Source organism: Salmo salar, chromosome ssa19 (genome assembly GCF_905237065.1).
Source record: "Salmo salar chromosome ssa19, Ssal_v3.1, whole genome shotgun sequence".
NCBI lineage: Eukaryota > Metazoa > Chordata > Actinopteri > Salmoniformes > Salmonidae > Salmo > Salmo salar.
In genome coordinates this window covers 14,254,483-14,273,367 of record NC_059460.1, presented here as the reverse complement: position 1 = coordinate 14,273,367, position 18,885 = coordinate 14,254,483, and the positions used below count along the sequence as shown (strand labels likewise).

General features: G+C 42.2%; 1 protein-coding gene across 5 annotated transcripts in view; it reads left to right on the top strand.

The window, feature by feature from the left end:
* LOC106578501 (dihydropyrimidine dehydrogenase [NADP(+)]) overlaps positions 1–18,266 on the top strand; it is a 208,077-nt gene extending 189,811 nt beyond the window's left edge. For 4 of the 5 annotated variants that reach the window (XM_045702118.1, XM_014157375.2, XM_014157374.2 and 1 more), the window contains exons 21-23: positions 14,174–14,326; positions 14,607–14,747; positions 17,271–18,266. In XM_045702118.1, the coding sequence (XP_045558074.1) occupies positions 14,174–14,326; positions 14,607–14,747; positions 17,271–17,441 (465 nt within the window). In that variant the 3' untranslated portion in view covers positions 17,442–18,266. The remainder of the gene's footprint in view (positions 1–14,173; positions 14,327–14,606; positions 14,748–17,270) is intronic. The other variant, XR_001322469.2, reaches the window with a different exon arrangement.
* The last annotated feature ends 619 nt before the right edge of the window (positions 18,267–18,885 follow it).

The following is an 18,885-nucleotide window of genomic DNA, read 5'->3' as shown; positions in this document are numbered from 1 at the left end:
GCCTTCGTTAGGAGCATCGTTAAATCTCCAAGGTGTTTTCCAAAACCAGAGTTATTAAAGTTGCACTTGAAAACGCTCGCAATCTAACTTCTGCCTCAGACCACTCGTAGAACAGCTGAGTAATATAACTTCTGCCTCAGACCACTAGAACAGCTGAGTAATCTAACTTCTGCCTCAGACCACTAGAACAGCTGAGTAATCTAACTTCTGCCTCAGACCACTCGTAGAACAGCTGAGTAATATAACTTCTGCCTCAGACCACTCGTAGAACAGCTGAGTAATCTAACTTCTGCCTCAGACCACTCGTAGAACAGCTGAGTAATCTAACTTCTGCCTCAGACCACTCGTAGAACAGCTGAGTAATATAACTTCTGCCTCAGACCACTAGAACAGCTGAGTAATATAACTTCTGCCTCAGACCACTCTTAGAACAGCTGAGTAATCTAACTTCTGCCTCAGACCACTAGAACAGCTGAGTAATCTAACTTCTGCCTCAGACCACTCTTAGAACAGCTGAGTAATCTAACTTCTGCCTCAGACCACTCTTAGAACAGCTGAGTAATATAACTTCTGCCTCAGACCACTCTTAGAACAGCTGAGTAATCTAACTTCTGCCTCAGACCACTCTTAGAACAGCTGAGTAATATAACTTCTGCCTCAGACCACTAGAACAGCTGAGTAATATAACTTCTGCCTCAGACCACTAGAACAGCTGAGTAATATAACTTCTGCCTCAGACCACTCGTAGAACAGCTGAGTAATCTAACTTCTGCCTCAGACCACTCGTAGAACAGCTGAGTAATCTAACTTCTGCCTCAGACCACTAGAACAGCTGAGTAATATAACTTCTGCCTCAGACCACTAGAACAGCTGAGTAATCTAACTTCTGCCTCAGACCACTAGAACAGCTGAGTAATATAACTTCTGCCTCAGACCACTCGTAGAACAGCTGAGTAATCTAACTTCTGCCTCAGACCACTAGAACAGCTGAGTAATCTAACTTCTGCCTCAGACCACTCTTAGAACAGCTGAGTAATCTAACTTCTGCCTCAGACCACTCTTAGAACAGCTGAGTAATCTAACTTCTGCCTCAGACCACTCTTAGAACAGCTGAGTAATATAACTTCTGCCTCAGACCACTCGTAGAACAGCTAAGTACTTCGTTAGATGCTTCTTTAACCTCCCACGTCACTTTATACACAGAAGATCACTGCTAAACATAGAATCACATGGTTTATCCGTCTCTATGTGACCACCGATAACCTCAGAATAAAGTTGACTATAACAAATACAATGTTGCTAATGTCTTTGCAATTGATACAAGCAAGTGAAATATAAAAAGATGCTTGAAATGAAAATAGAGATGACTGCACTCAAATATAAATACAGTAGGCCTATTTTAATCGTATTGAAATACATTTCATGTTCAATCAATTGAGTTCTATTTTTCTTCTTCTAGGCTACTGCCTGTAACTTGTTTCAATATATTTAATGTTGTGTATAATAACATGTGTGCAATGATGTGCCAAATCTGTGATTTTGTGCATTTTTGTTGGTAAGCATTAGAATAAGCCACCTCAGTATTTGCAGCCGTAGGTAGTAATACACTATATATACAAAAGTATGTGGACACCCCTTCAAATTAGTGGATTCGGCTATTTCAGCCACACCCATTGCTGGCAGGTGTATAAAATCGTGTACACAGCCATGCAATCTCTATAGACAAACATTGGCAGTAGAATGACCTTACTGAAGAGCTCAGTGACTTTCAACGTGGCACCATCATAGGATGCCACCTTTCCAACAAGTCAGTTCATCAGATTTCTGCCCTGGTCAACTCTAAGTGCTGTTATTGTGAAGTGGAAACATCTAGGAGCAACAACGGCTCAGCCGCAAAGTGGTAGGCCACACAAGCTCACAGAACGGGACCGCTGAGTGTGGAAGCGCTGAGCTCGTAAAAATTGTCTGTCCTCGGTTGCAACACTCAAACCAAATCAAATTTTATTACAACACATGCGCCGAATACAACCTTACAGTGAAATGCTTACTTACGAACCCCTAACCGACAGTGCAATTTAAAAAAAATGCGGATAAGAATAAGAGATAAAATAACAAGTAATTAAAGTGCAGCAGTAAAAAATAACAATACAGTTGAATTTGGAAGTTTACATACACGTGATGTCAAGCAAAGAGGCACTGAGTTTGAAGGTAGGCCTTGAAATACATCCACAGGTACACCTCCAATTTACTCAAATTATGTCAATTGGCCTATCAGAAGCTTCTAAAGCCACGACATCATTTTCTGGAATTTTCCAAGCTGTTTAAAGCCACAGTCAGCTTAGTGTATGTTAACTTCTGACCCACTGGAATTGTGATACAATGAATTATAAGTGAAATAATCTGTCTGTAAACAATTGTTTGAATAATTACTTGTGTCATGCACAAAGTAGATGTCCTAACCGACTTGCCAAAACTATAGTTTGTTACAATAAATTTGTGGAGTGTTAGAAAAACGAGTTTTAATGACTCCAACCTAAGTGTATGTAAACTTCTGATTTCAACTGTACATGTAGGTAGAGTTTATTAAAGTGACTATGCAGAGATTACAACAGAGAGTGACAGTGGTGTGTAGAGGGGAGGGGGGGGAGGCAATGTGAATAGTCTGGGTAGCCATTTGACTAGATGTTCAGGAGTCTTATGGCTTGGGGGTAGAAGCTGTTTAGAAGCCTCTTGGACCTAGACTTGGTGCTCCGGTACCGCTTGCCGTGTGGTAGCAGAGAGAACAGTCTATGACTAGGGTGGCTGGGGTCTTTGACAATTTTTAGGGCCTTCCTCTGACACTCCTGGTATAGAGGTCCTGGATGGCAGAAAGCTTGGCCCCAGTGATGTACTGGGCCGTTCGCACTACCCTCTGTAGTGCCTTGCGGTCGGAGGCTGAGTAGTTGCCATACCAGGCAGTGATACAACCAGTCAGGATGCTCTCGATGGTGCAGCTGTAGAAGCTTTTGAGGATCTGAGGACCCATGACAAATCTTTTCTGTCTCCTGAGGGTGAATAGGTTTTGTCGTACCCTCTTCACAACTGTCTTGGTGTGCTTGGATCATGTTAGTTTGTTGGTGATGTGGACACCAAGGAACTTGAAGCTCTCAACCTGCTCCACTGCAGCCCCCTCGATGAGAATGGTGGCGTGCTCGGTCCTCTTTTTCCTGTAGTCCACAGTCATCTCCTTTGTCTTGATCACGTTGAGGGAGAGGTTGTTGTCCTGGCACCACATGGCCAGGTCTCTGACCTCCTCCCTATAGGCTGTCTCGTTGTTGTCAGTGATCAGGCCTACCACTGTTGTGTCATCGGCAAATTTAATGATGGTGTTGGAGTCGTGCCTGGCCACGCAGTCATGAGTGAACAGGGAGTACAGGAGGGGGCTGAGCACGCACCCCTGAGGGGCCCCTGTGTTGAGGATCAGCGTGACGGATGTGTTGTTACCTACCCTTACCACCTATGGGGCGGCCCGTCAGGAAGTCCAGGATCCACTGTTTTCTAAACTGCCTCTGGAAGCAACGTCAGCACAATAAATGTTTCTTTGGGAGCTTCATGAAATGGGTTTCCATGGCCGAGCAGCCACACACAAGCTTAAGATCACCATGCACAATGCCAAGCGTCGGCTGGAGTGGTGTAAAGCTTGCCGGCATTGGACTTTGGAGCGGTGGAAATGCGTTCTCTGGAGTGATGAATCATGCTTCACCATCTGTCAGTTCGACTGACTAATCTGGGTTTGGCGGATGCCAGGAGAAGGCTACCTGCCCACTGTGCCAACTGTAAAGTTTGGTGGAGGAGAAATAATGGTCTGGGGCTGTTTTTCATGGTTCGGGCTAGGCCACTAAGTTCGAGTGAAGGGAAATCTTAACGCTACAGCATACAATGACATTCTAGACGATTCTGTGCTTCAGCTGTGTTGCAACAGATTGGTTAAGGCCCTTTCCTGATTCAGCATGACAATGCCCCTGTGCACAAAGCAAGGTCCGTACAGAAATGTTTTGTCAAGATCGGTGTGGATGAACTTGACTGGCCTGCACAGATCCCTGACCTCAACTCCATTGAACACCTTTGGGTTGAATTGGAACGCCGACTGCGAGCCAGGCCTAATTGCCCAAACATCAGTGCCCGACCTCACTAATGCTCTTGTGGCTGAATGGAAGCAAGTCCCCGCAGCAATGTTCCAACATCTAGTGAAAAGCTTTCCCAGAAGAGTGGAGGCTGTTGTAGCAGCAAAGGGGGGACCAACTCCATATTAATGCCCATGATTTTTGAATGAGATGTTCATCGAGCAGGTGTCCACATACTGTTGGTCATGCAGTGTATCTCTCTAGGAGCTCAGTATTGTGAAATAATTATAATGTTATGGTAATATTTGAATTGAGAAAGCTAATCCGAGAGCAGCACTGCCTTTCTTTCGATCCTATCAGTATGACACATGCTTCAACGGCGCGCTTAGCGACCGTTCTCTCTGCGTGGTGTTTTAGGAAACGCATGTTACATCTTCGGCTGTTGTAGGAAAGATGCATTGTTAAAACAGGAAAATATCGGTATCAGGAAACCGGGTCCAGGTCTTCTACTTTTAGTTGGGAGATTTCAGACGTTGCGTTACAGTCGGCCAAAAATATGAAGTTTTTTTTGTTTTGTTTTTGTATCGGTGGATAGGTACAGGTAACTGCCAAAGTAAAGGAAACGCTTGAGTAAATTAGGGATTTGAAGCATATTGTCTTCCACACAGGTGTGGTTCCTGAGTAAATTAAGCAACTAACATCCCATCATGTTTAGGGTCATGTATAAAAATGCCCAGTTGCCCATTATTTTGGCTACCATGTCTCGAAGAAGAGATCTCAGTGACTTTGAAAGAGGAGCATAGGGGGTTTGAAAAATGAGCATAGGGGGTTTAAGTGTGTGTGTGTGTGTGTGTGTGTGTGTGTGTGTGTGTGTGTGTGTGTGTGTGTGTGTGTGTGTGTGTGTGTGTGTGTGTGTGTGTGTGTGTCAAATCAAATGAAATTGTATTTGTCACATAAACAACTGGTTTAGACTAACAGTAAATTGCTTACTTACGGGTCCTTTTCCAACAATGCAGTTAAAGATAAGCAACATTTTTTTTAAATGGTGTGTGTGTCTCAGTCACCAGATCTCAACTCAATTGAACTCTTATGGGAGATTCTGTTGCAGCGCCTAAGACAGCATCTTCCAACACTATCAACAAAACACTAAATTATGGATTTTTTTTATGGAAGAATGGTGTCACATCCCTCCAACAGAGTTCCAGACACTTGTAGAATCTATGCCAAAACACATGGAATCTGTTTTGGCGGCTCGTGGTGGCCCAACGCCCTATTAAGACACTTTATGTTGGTGTTTCCTTTATTTTGGCAGTTACCTGTAGATAGGAATGCCTCATAGCGTTCATGGAGGCCTGGTGTACAGAGCCAGCCTGGGCCCTGTCTTTGACTTAGTGGACAGTATAGATAGAAAGTGACATCTCACCTGTGTTTGTGTGTAGGGCAGCTGTTGCCGCGAGGCAGAGGAACAGTGGCATTGACCCAATGAGACAAATACACCAAGCACATCATGGGGGGGGGGGCAGGATCACATTACTTACAGTACAGTCAAGACAATGGTTTGTGTTTGTGTATGTGTGTGTACGTGTTTAACTATAGTAAGCTGTACGAGAGTGTGGGTGGGTGTGTGTGGGTGGGTTTGTGGGTGATTGGGTGGGTGGATGTGTGCATGCTTCAGAAAGTCAGACTCAAAGGTAGAGTAGTCGGAGGGGGAAAAAAAGGTTTGGTAGAGAGACAGTGAGGCTGTGTGTGTCGGAGTGCACAAGACATTTGCGAGAAAGGTAGAGAAAGAAACCTCAAATGGGAAAAAAGAGAGGTAGTTAGCGAGAGACGGAGCTCATAAAAGAGAAAAAGAAAGTGAGAAGAGAAGTCACTGTCACTGCAATTCCCGGGAATGTCAGTTGATAAAAGGGGTAGGAGCGTTCAGCTAAAGACATCTTTTCTCTCTCTCTCTCACTGTTAGTATAAGTAGTGTGAGAGAATGCTGTCTCAAATAGTCTGCCTCGGTGGCAATCCATGCTCTCTCATGGGATGATCTATCCTTATTTCACCGTTTAGAGTGTGGAGTCCAATTTCAGTGAACTTCAGTCCTTCATAAGTAATTTAAGAAGTAGACTGAAATTACCTCAATGGTAAATCAAATAATTATTTTGGCTGTGCTTCAATAGTGGGTGGCTACATCAAACAAATTCATTTTTTGGGCTGTCAACACAGGTTCATGTACAGCTGTTTGCACACAGTCAACAGTCTTGGCTGGACTCTGGAACATGCATATAACATGCCAGACATAAAATCCCTGCTACTGCAAAAATAATACGGATCATTTATTCAACTTTTATAGCGCTTTTCAAAGAATAGCAAAGTGCTTTAAAACACAAAAAAAGACTTGAAGAACAACATCACAACATCATGAGATGGACAGTCATTATAAAGTTCATGTCTTGAGTGGTCATCTGAGGAAAAAATGAAAACATTTGTAATAAATAAATAAAGAGCATCATGTCCAGGGGGTGTACTTGTCCATCAAGCTGCCTCACGCTACAGAAACAGACTAGTCTTACTTTACTGCAATTAAGAATGCACTAAGCACACGCCTGATATGCAGTACATACTGGGTCACAGCATCAGCAGAAACATGGAGTGCATGGTGCAAACTGAAGTGCAGACCCATCACTCTACTGCATGGTGATTGCAACCCTGTGAGCTGACAGTAACAGTTAGGCTTCTGAGATGCTAGCTAACGTGTGAAGCTAACATGTGCTCCGTGTGGGACTGCTCATGCCCTAGACGGGAGGCTCAGCACCACAGGTATTTGTTAGGCAGCAGGCTGGCTGGAAAAGGCGATGAGACCCACTACTGGGCCGACACAGGGAGGGAGAGCTCCACAGTCCCCTAGAACTAGCCCAATGTTACCTCTTTGTGGTGTCTCTCCTGGTATCTCCACCCCCACACAGCCTCCCAATCCACACAGTCGCCTCCTCCTCTTTCTCCTCCACCTCCTCCTCTCTGCTGGTGCCAATGCCAAACAAGGGGTGGGAGTGAGAGAGGTGTTGCTGGCTAGGCTACCCCTGAGCTGCTGCACAGTTGGGGAGGGGGGTTTTAAATAGTGGTTTGGCCGTCTACACGGCACGGCAGAGTCTGGTTGAGCTTGGCAGGCCTGCAGGGGTAATGAAGCCTTGGACCAGCCTGACCTACCCCCTCTCTACTGGGGGCCTGCCTGGCAACACTCTGGCTCAGGTGAGGTGGTGATGGGCTGATATTGGGGGTGGTGGAAGGGTGCTGGCTGGGGAGGGGGGTGGTCCTGACTACTCTGATGTTCAATTACTTTATTGAGGGAAAGTTGATTGTTGAAGTATTTTCGTAGATATTTAATCCAATGGCAGGTAGTCTAGCGGTTAAGTGCATTGGGCCAGTAACCGAAAGGTTGCTGGTTTGAATCCCCGAGCCATCTAGGTGAAAAATCTGATGATGTGACCTTGAGCAGGGAGCTTAACCCTAATCGCTCTGGATAAGAGCATCTGCTAAATGACTCAAATGTAAAATGATGATAGTGCACCTTGCTGCCCTTTTGATTGTTGGCACTGATAGAGAAACCACAATATGCCTCTAAAAGGCACAAAATACAGCTATTTGAATTGTAGATTGTCAAAGTTACCCAGAGTAAGACTACCTTTACTTGACACATTTATTAGTCGTATGTACAGGATACACATGGTATACAGCGTCCAATGAAATGCTTACTTGCAGGTTCCTTCTCGACAATGCAACAACAATAATAAACAATCAAATATAAGAACATAAACATAAGGTAAATTACTTAGTAGAACAGAATACATTTTTTAGCATAATTATAATACAAGAAGGCACAATTTATTGTCCAATATTTACACGTGTTTTGGAGAAGGGGTGATTCTGGGGCAAGTGTTTCATTTAGCAATCACAATAAGAGTCTGAGCAGCAGTTGTGATGGGCGTGTGTGGATGAGTGTACGTCTGTGTGGGTGTGAGCTTGAGTGAGTGCATTTGTGCTAAGGTGCAGGTGGTCAGTCCAGTTCAAGTGTTCAGCAGTCTGATGGCTTGTAGATTGAAACTGTCTCTGAGCCTGTTGGTATCAGACCTCACGCTCCGATACCGTCTGACCAACAATAAGGGAGTGAACAGCTCGTGGATGGTATTTATGTGGTCCTTGATGATGCTGCAGACCTTCCTCAGGCACCGTTTCCACTAGATGTAAATGTCCTGACATTGTTGTCAATTAAAGGTAGGATCAGATTTAAATACAGATTAGGTATCCACTCACTAGCCTTTAAATCCCTCTCCCAACGTGTTCAGTACATCAATTACACCCACTGTTTATTCTGTTTGAACCTGATGTGAGTCCAGGTGTGGGCTGTGGAATCCAAACCATAATGTGGCTGCATCCAAAATGGGACCTAATCCGTAATCCTGGTCAAAAGTAGTGCACTATATATAGAATTGGGTGCCATTTGGGACACAGCCTGTGGTAAATGTTATGAGAAGTGAAGGGGGAGTCAGCCTGTCCTCCAGACCATTAGCCAGACCGTCCTCCCCAACCAGAGTATAGATGTACAGTTATTGCCACGGCTGTCTGCTTCCTCTTTGGGATCTTTCATTAGGCCGCCCTCATATTCGGCCCCTGAGACAGAGGCCAAATCATGTCTCTGAGCCGCTTGTGTGTTTGTTATTAGGGACCTCTGGTGGGCGGGCAGGCTGGCTGTCTGGCTGGCTGGCTGACTGTCTTTCTGACTGTTGGTGGGGTTGACAGTGAGAGAAGGAGAGAAACCATGCTGTTTACACCACGCTAGGAGAGGCAATGTCCGGACATGTTGGTCTGACCAAATATCAGCTACCATGTCTCAATGTTCAGTGCCTTCATTGTCACCCACAATGAAATCGGGGAGGGAACTGTGGATCTGTCTCCGTTCGTTCGTTCGTACATTAGTTTACCAATATCTCAGACAGCACTGGGCCGATTTTGACGAAATAGGCGGAAGCTATAGTAATTAACAGAAATTTGGACATTTGGAAACCAAGCTTACTCGTCTGTATTTTGTGGAACTTGTGTGGTATAATGCGGCCAAATCAGAATGAATTGGGACAAAATTGGTTTGCATATTGATAAATGTTAACGAACATGCAACACAAGTCAACAAGTCCTTTGCAGGAACTTTTTAATTGCCACTTTGGGGTTTTGGAGATGAGTTTCACCCACACAGTTTTTACATGGGAGGTGATTTTCCGACCTCTAAAACTGTGATCTGTACCGACACACAAGGCAACAGACTCCTCTCCACTCACAGCGTCATTTAGGAAGGCAGAATTGATGCACATACAATACAGCTTATTCATTCCTCCTGCTACACTGCTCTCTTGATTAACAGTTTAAAGAAACAGAACAAAATACAACACACAAACAAATCAAACTGATGACAAGTTATTGTGTTTGTTTGTTTACCTGTTAGGGGGAGGAACACACTGGCATCCAATTAAGGGTTGTTGTGTGATTGTTTTAAGACGTGGCTGGCGCTCGCTGCTTGGCAGTTTGGGTGAAAGACTACGGCACCCAACGTACCCAATCTCTCTCTCTCTCCCTCTCTCTCTCTCTTTGCTGTGGTTGGTGTGGTGGGCCTTCATCTCTGGTTGTGGTTTCCCCAGCCCCTTCCTTCCACTCTGTGGTTTATAGTCATGGACCTTAGAGGCTAAAATACATTTTAATGTTCTGTTATAGCAGGGGGAAAAGAAGAAGAAGAAGAAGAAGAGGAGGTAGGGAAAAAACAAGAACAGAATAACTGTTGGATTAGAACCTATCTGGTATTACTGTGCCTGGTTTAAATTAATGAGGGCTGAACACACAGATATATACATTTAGGTGTTCACGTTTAATTATGGCACATTGTAAGCAGTAGTTTAGTGAGGATGAATCACCCAGTTTTCATGCTGCCGGGGTTGTTGTTGCTTTTCTTTTCTTTCTTTAGACTTGTGGCCTGATCTCTTTTCTTAATGGCAGCGTGTATTTGAGGGAGCAATAAGCCTTAATGTTGTTAGCAGATACAGTAGAGAGGCCTAGCTCACAGAGGGTTGGAGGGCTTCTCCTTTGGAGTGTGGCCTGGCAGCACAATATGCATAAGGGAGTGCTTTCCAGTGTTATGACCTTGAAGTCTTTTCATGTGGATGGCCTTGTGTGGACGGACGAAAGAACAGGCAGACTGCCTTGAGATTCCTTTTGAAACTTAAGGGCACGATAGGGTAGCGGTGTATAATTCCTGTAAAAGTCAGACTGCACATACATCTAATGATTTGGACATAGGCTGTCCTTATGTGAAATGTCCTGGTGTGTCACGACGTATGGATGTTTAGAGGTGGTTCAAATTGAATGTGTGGTATTTCATGTACAATTAAAACCTTTGCTACTTTTTAATGTTATGCACACAATGTGGGCATATGATATTTATCGAGCTTAGAGATGATCTCATTACCATATGAAATTGAAGAAGAGAGAGAAAAAAATCTAATTAAAAACAAACTGCATTAATTTGAATAAATGGTTCAATGAAAAGCGGAAAAACATGTCACGCACACCTGTTTTTCCCGAGGATCTACTAATAAAAGTTGCAATGTGTTGCCTACTAACCATCTGTACTTTGGTTTACTTCGCTCACCGGTTTGGAGGTGATATTTGGAGAACAGCTGTGGATGAGAAGACAGAGAAAGACAGCAATACAATCTGTGATCTCTGTTTTGTTATGGTCTCTCAGAGCACAGAAACACATTGCTAGCACATTAAATATTAAGTATGTTTGAAACTGAGTCAGTGCAGGTGTAGTTTTTAAATCAATTTACTAATTTTAGCAACGACAGAACTAGTGGCAACACAAGTTAATTTTTATTTGCTTGCATGAATAAATGGAGTTACAATAGCTTGATATGCCAAGGAGACTAATCCTGAGCCTAACTTTCAGAGGAAGCACACCTGCTAGTATTCACAGATAGCTTCTCAGTAAAGTCTCTTATCTAATAGTCGTGCTGGATAATGCAGGAGGAGCTCCAGTAGAATTGCTTGTCTCATGATAACTTTTCTGATATATTTCAAAAATCTGCTTGTTAAAGGAGGCAAGTTGAAACTGAGACAGAAAAAAAGTGACATTTCAAAACCTGAATCAATGTTGATACTTTGAACAGCTTGGTCTTAGCTCATTTCCTCTGGTCAATTTGGAGATGTGCGGTTGAAATGAATTAGTGGCACCCTAGGTATGGGATTGGCTTTCCACACGGCCTCAGTGGCATGTTGTGTTGGAGCTTGCTTTGCCTGTCTGGCATCACTGCAATTTCCATACACACACACACACACACACACACACACACACACACACACACACACACACACACACGGCAGACAAACAGCCTGCCAGCCTGAGCTTAATCCCCTCCTATGTTGGGGCCATAAGTATGTGGGATTCTGCCTTCAAACCGTCATGAATATGGTAATCTAGAGGAATCACAACAAGCAGTTACTTCTCCACTTAAACACTTGCCAAGAGATCGCAAGGGGCCTGTGGTGGACGTCTTTCTACAAGCACACACAAACATATGTACACGTACACACACAATTGGGTAGGGCTATGGAGATGTATGGATAAAGACAGAGTGATCTCTCTCCCTTTCTCTCTCTAGCTATCGCGCGCTCTCTCTCTCTCTCTAGATATCTCTCTTTCTCTGTCTTTTTCTCTCTCTCTGTGTTTCTCCCCCTCTGTCTCTCTCTCTCTGTTTCCTCCCCCCTCTCTGTATCTCTCTATCTCAGTTGCACTCACACAAACTGTCCTTGTTAAGGATCAAAGACTCCTCTGGCTCAAGTAACATCTGAATATCAAAAGTGTACCTTTGGTCTTTGCTATAGGCAGGCACAGATTAAAGGGGACATGTGCTTAATAATAATAATAATTTATTCAACTTTTATAGCGCAATTCATTACATAAAGAAATCTCAAAGCGCTGTAAAGCAACAACAAAAAACAAGCCATTTAAAAAGAACATCAATAATCATCATGAGTAGATTGACGGTCAAGAGACTGAAGGTTGAGAAAGTTCATGGCTTGATTTATATTTTGTGTTTATTATGGATCCTCATTAGTTCCTTCCAAGGCAGCAGCTACACTTCCTGGGGTCCAGCAAAATTAAAGCATTTATATAACATTTTTAAAACATTACAATACATTTCATAACAGATTTCACAACACATTAAGTGATCAATGAGGTCACTGTAGTAGTAAGGGCCCCTAACTGTTGTCCGTTTTAATTAGAATGGAAAATATTGATTCATCAGGCAATTTTTATTTTAAAAAATTGTCTGTGCATGGTTTTTGGAAGATCAAGACTACTGTTTGTGTGAAAGTCCCAATTATCTATGAAATACAACATTGATGCTTGAAAATGAGACATGACTTGATGTTTGTAATGTGATATTAGTTATATCAGACAAACATGAATGACCATACTGTTCACAGAGAACTATGACTCCAAGTCCCACATCTATACAGCAGAAAGGCTGTACAAGGGCTGTAGCTGAATTTGGATGAAATTGTACACCCTTGGAAACTCATTTTCAAAGATTTTCTCAAAAAACAATCATAAATTTGTATTTTTTTCTTAGAGAATGTTATTGTGTTTCGGCTGTTATTCTTCTCTGAAACAAAATTGCCCATTTCAGACAAGCCTTTAAGTGCTTTAGGTAATGTTCTCCTGTAGCTGCATCACCTCCATCCTGCCAACACGTTGTTTTCAAGGGGAATAGCTCGCAGACAAGCAGCAACCATTTTGAGTGAGCAAGCAATTCCTGTTCATTGACACGGTAATGTCTTAAGCCAGGAAGGCGAATGAATATTTTTGCAAATATATTGCATGATTTTACAGTAGAGGGCCTACAGGAGATGCAAACGGGAGTAAACCCACAACAATAATCTCCCTGAAAACCACCCTCCATGACCGCCATCAGCTTGTATTTCACTTTTAAAAGCCAAACAATTTTTCAATATCACATCCGATGCACTGCACAGCAGATGGGGAAAGAGATGTAATTTCAAACGGGAACTGAAGCAAATGTGGTTTTATTGTACTTTTTAGTTTTTGACTATTTTTTTCTTGTTTTGGGGGAAAGTGGGTCATTCACTTGTAATCCTGTACACTTGCTGTGGTGTACAGGAGGAGAAGAAAAAAATCTAAACGCTGTACAACACTCAATAAGCCCAGGGGACACCTCCAGCTTGATACAGTTAATGTGTAAATGTTGGCCGAACGGATCTCATTAATTTCCCAGGATGAAAAACAGTGGCCACTACTCCAAAGCAAACAGTGTTCCTTTAATGCGGTCAGTCTGTGGGTCTTTGAGCTCCCATCCTCATCTCATCCTCATCTCATTCCTGTCTCATCCCTGTCTCGCTGTCTGTTTGTTCTCATCTGATGCTTCTAATGAGGCACATCAGTGATGCTTCAGTACTCTGTACTGGAGGTGCAGCTTAAAGACTCATCAGCACTAAGTAGACATACAACCTCTCTCTTAGGTAAAGAAACCTGTCAACATATGGTTGAAGAGGACACAAGACAATATTACCAAGAGATACAAAAGATTGATACAAGTGAAATGGCATTGGTAGACAATAGATGCATAAGACGTCATTGGTAAAACATTTAAATAAATTCACTCCTACAAATTGTAATTTATTACTTTGTTATTGCTAAGATAATTGGAGAGTTATGAATAAGTAAAATGCTCACATAGAACCATATTAAACTATCAAAAACCATCAATAACATGGTCACATCTATCTTTAAACACTTTTGATTAAAACCAAAATTACTTTTCTAAATGAAAAAAGGTGGTCAGTCATATTTTACCGGAGGAATAAACTAAAATTGATTTACTACAACGAGTTTCACACAAAAAAGCTATCCTGGAAAGCCAATCATTTTTCTGAATTTCACTACCTCCAATATTAAGTTACAACTGAAGCTGTTAGAATTTAACAACTAACCTTCAGCCTTCTATCAATCCTACTTTAAGAGTTTACCCAGCTTTGGACCCTATCTGCTTGAGAAGAAAAAGGTTTTGGCCGACTACAAGAAGGCAGTGAGAGACTACGTTGAGAAGACCACAGTAGTGGAGGCCAATGGCACCAGAACGTACACCCCCAAGAGACCAGTCCCAGCTGTCAAGGTAAGAGAGAGGAGAACACACCTTAGTTCTCCCATAAAACTTTGAAATATGTTTTTGAGGTACTGTAGAATGCATGCCCAATATATTGCTTCATTCTTAGTAGTATGCTAGTGTAGATATTGGAACAGATGCCTAGATTTAGCCATAATGTTTACAAGGCATGTAAGATACAGTACATGACTGAGACCGGGTCATTAGATCAATGTGTGTTGCCATAGAGATCCTATATATATCTATAATATGTTCTGTATGTAATTATTTTGTGTTGCCTTGTTCCCAGGATGTTATAGCCAGGGCTCTGAAGCACATCGGTGCATACGGGGAGCTGAACAACACAGAGCAGGTCGAGGCTGTTATAGATCAGGAAATGTGTATCAACTGTGGCAAGTGCTACATGACCTGCAATGACTCTGGGTACCAGGTACATACTGCACTGTACATCCCCTCCATTTGTTTGAAGCACACGCTCACTCAGAGACACACGTACTCGGGAACAAGTCTAATCAAAGCCTGTTTAAGGACCAGACTGGCCCTTACTATCTCCTGAAAAAGAGATGCCTTGTGACAAGGCCTAGTTTTCATTATAGTCACAGTGACGCACATTAGTCTCTCGCTCTCTCGCTCTCTGTGAAAGTACCTCTGTCGGAGGAAGGAACACTATGACAGTTTTATTAAAGAATGAATCTCCTCTTCTTCCCTGGTAAATAAATGTCCCCATTATCTATCAGCAGAAGTATTGATGAAGTAGCGCGGACTGTTCTATTAGAGCTCATTGTCTGTGAGTGGATCTCTGAGAGGGATTATATGTTATTAATGGTGTCTAATGAAGACCGGCATTCATCAGGATAATGTGTCTCCATCAAATAGGTGGCTCCACACAGACAGACACTTTTTATATATATACAGTACCAGTCAAAAGTTTGACACATCCTACTCATTCCAGGGTTTTTCTTTATTTTTACTGTTTTCTACATTGTAGAATAATAGTACAGACATCAAAACTATGAAATAACACACATGGAATCATGTGTTAAACAAATCAAAATATATTTTATATTTGAGATTCTTCAAAGTAGCCACCCTTTGTCTTGACATCTTTGCACACTCTTGGCATTCTCTCAACCACTTTCATGAGAAATGCATTTTAATTAACAGGTGTGCCTTGTTAATTTGTGGAATTTCTTTCCTTCTAAATGCGTTTGAGCCAATCAGTTGTGTTGTGACAAGGTAGGGTTGGTATACAGAAGATAGCTCTATTTGGTAAAAGACCATATTATTGCAAGAACAGCTCAAATAAGCAAAGAGAAACAACAGTCCATCCTTACTTTAAGACATGAAGGTCAGTCAATCTGGAGAATTTCAAGACCTTTGAAAGTTTCTTCAAGTGCAGTTGCAAAAACCATCTAGCGCTATGATGAAACTGTCTCTCATGAGGACCGCCACAGGAAAGGAAGACCCAGAGTTGCCTCTGCTGCAGAGGATAAGTTCATTAGAGTTACCAGCCAGAAATTGCAGCCCAAATAAATGCTTCACAGAGTTCAAGTAACAGACACATCTCAACATCAACTGTTCAGAGGAGACTGTGTGTGTCAGGCCTTCATGGTCGAATTTCTGCAAAGAAACAACTACTAAAGGACACCAATAAGAAGAAGAGACTTGCTTGGGCCAAGAAACACGAGCAATGACATTAGACCGGTGGAAATCTGTCCTTTGGTCTGATGAGTCTGTGTGGCATGTGTGGTTCCCACCGTGAAGCATGGAGGAGGAGGTGTTATGGTGTGGCGTGCTTTGCTGGTGACACTGTCAGTGATTTATTTTGAATTCAAGACACTCTTAACCAGCATGGCTACCACAGCATTCTGCAGCAATGCGCCATCCATTCTGGTTTGCGCTTAGTGGGACTATCATTTGTTTTTCAACAGGACAACCAAGACGGAGAGTGATAGAGTGCTGCATCAAATGACCTGGCATCCACAATCACCCGACCTCAACCCAATTGAGATGGTTTGGGATGAGTTGGACCGCAGAGTGAAGGAAGGCCAGCCAACAAAAGCTCAGCATAATATGGGAACTCCTTCAAGACTGTTGGAAAAATTTTCCAGGTGGAGCTGGTTGAGATAATTTCAAGAGTGTGCAAAGCTGTCATCAACGCAAAGGATGGCTACTTTGAAGAATCTAAAATACAAAATATATTTTGATTTGTTTAACACTTTTTTGCTTACTACATGATTCCATGTGTGTTATTACATAGTTTTGATGTCCTCGCTACATTTACATGTACGTCATTTAGCAGACGCTGTTATCCAGAGCGATGTAGAAAACAGTGAAAATAAAGAAAAACGGTTGTTTGAGTAGGTGTGTCCAAAATTTTGACTGGTACTGTATATATATATATATATATATATATATATATATATATTTATTTTTTTTCATTAATATTGCATACAGGGTTAGATGTAGATGTCCCTTGAATGATTTTCACAACAATATGTTGAAGACATCTGTTGTAAATATGTATGTATTTTATGATTGCGCATGAACGATAAACATAAAGGGGTAAATTATGTATCAGCATGATGAATTGGCGGCAATATGCAACACCATGCAGTTTCTATGAGGGCAATTTATACATTTTCAGAGCAAGATGATTTAAATAGAACTCAATATTATTACAAATCCCCACTGTGTAACATAGCTACCTGTGATAACAGAATACACAATATGCCTTGTTTGATGTAACAGTGCAGAACACATTGGTCTACTAGCTACATAACATGGATTCATTGCGGGGCTTCCTGTGCTAGCCTAGCACGCTAAAACCATGTCTATGATGGTCCATGGCAGCCATTCCAAACCTTATAGCCTTTGCTCTCTCTCTCTCCCCTCTCTCACGCTCTCTCTCTTTCCTCTCTCTCTCTATCTCTCTCTCTCTCTCTCTCTGCAGGCTATTTCGTTTGACCCTGAGACCCATTTCCCTATAGTTAACGACAGCTGCACCGGCTGCACTCTCTGTCTCAGTGTCTGCCCTATCATCGAGTGCATCAAAATGGTTACCAGGACAACACCGTATGTGCCCAAGAGAGGCCTGCCTCAAGCCGTCATGCCCGTATGCTGAAACTAAAGGATGGAGAGAAAGAAAGAAGAAACAAAAACGTCCACCAATGTCTGTTTGACAACATCGATTCCTCTGCTTTGTAATTGTGCTGTGAAAAATTACCTTGATTATATGAAAATAATTATTAGTGTGGAGAAATAATTGCCTTATATATTCCCAAGCCAATTATCTACAAATAATCATCCGGATGGCAAAACGTTGCATTATTTCTAAACAATGGTGGTGTGGTGATGTGTTGTTGTTTTGTCGTTGAGTTTTTTTTTCTCTTCCCCGTTGTGTCAAGGCTGTGATAATGAGAGTGAAGGTGGAAGAGAAAGGAGGGAGGGAGGAAGAGAAAGGAGGGAGGGAGGGAGGAAGAGAAAGGGGAAGGCAGAAAATAATGGATGTGTATGCGTCTGGGCTCTATCTGACAAACCGACGCACCAATGCTACATTTCCTAACAAGCATGCGTGGATTGCAGTCGAACCACAAGCCCAGAGCTATGAAATTAGACATGTTATATGTTGGGAGGGATAATCAGAAGGACAAGAAGTGGTAATGAACAAAGATGAATAGGTGATCGTGACAGCCTGAGGTATTCCGCCTGTGACTGTCCAGACAATCTCCTCTCTCTCACACCACATCAGAACTGGAGGTCATTGTTTCATTTTTATCAAGCACTGCATCTGTTTAGTTTGGTTCCTCCAAGTGTTAGCTACAAGCTAGCTTTACTTTTAGTTTAACTTGCCTTACACCAAAGCTTAGAATGTATTCTACTATTGCTACTAATACTATTTGCATCTGTCTGTGGTTATGTGGATTACACATTGATTGTGTTTACTGTTTTTTGTGTGTTTTTTGACCATTTCTCTTGATTTGGGTGTGTAATTGTGAAATCAAGGATCTTTGTTGTATTACGGGCCAGGGGTTGTTGTAACTAAAAGGTCAGATCTTCCTGTGGCTGTTTCCAGTTCAGTAGATATGAAGAATAGCTGTGATTCACTGGGAGCTCACTAAAGGTCAGCTGTGACTAGTCTCATCTCAATAAGTACCTGCTACTCACCCATGGTTAATGTATACCCACACTACCATTCAAAAGTTTGGGGTCACTTAGAAATGTCCTTGTTTTTGAAAGAAAAGCTAATTTTTGGTCCATTAAAATAACATAAAATTGGTCAGAAATACAATGTAAACATTGGTAATGTTGTAAATGGCTGAAAACGGCAGATCTTTTTTGAATGGAATATCTACATAGGCGTACAGAGGCCCATTATCAGCAACCATCACTCCTGTTTTCCAATGGCACGTTGTGTTAGCTAGTTTATCATTTTAAAAGGCTAATTGATCATTAGAAAACCCTTTTGCAATGATGTTAGCACAGCTGAAAACTGTTGTTCTGATTAAAGAAGCAATAAAACTGGCCTTCATTAGACTAGTTGAGTATCTGGAGCATCAGCATTTGTG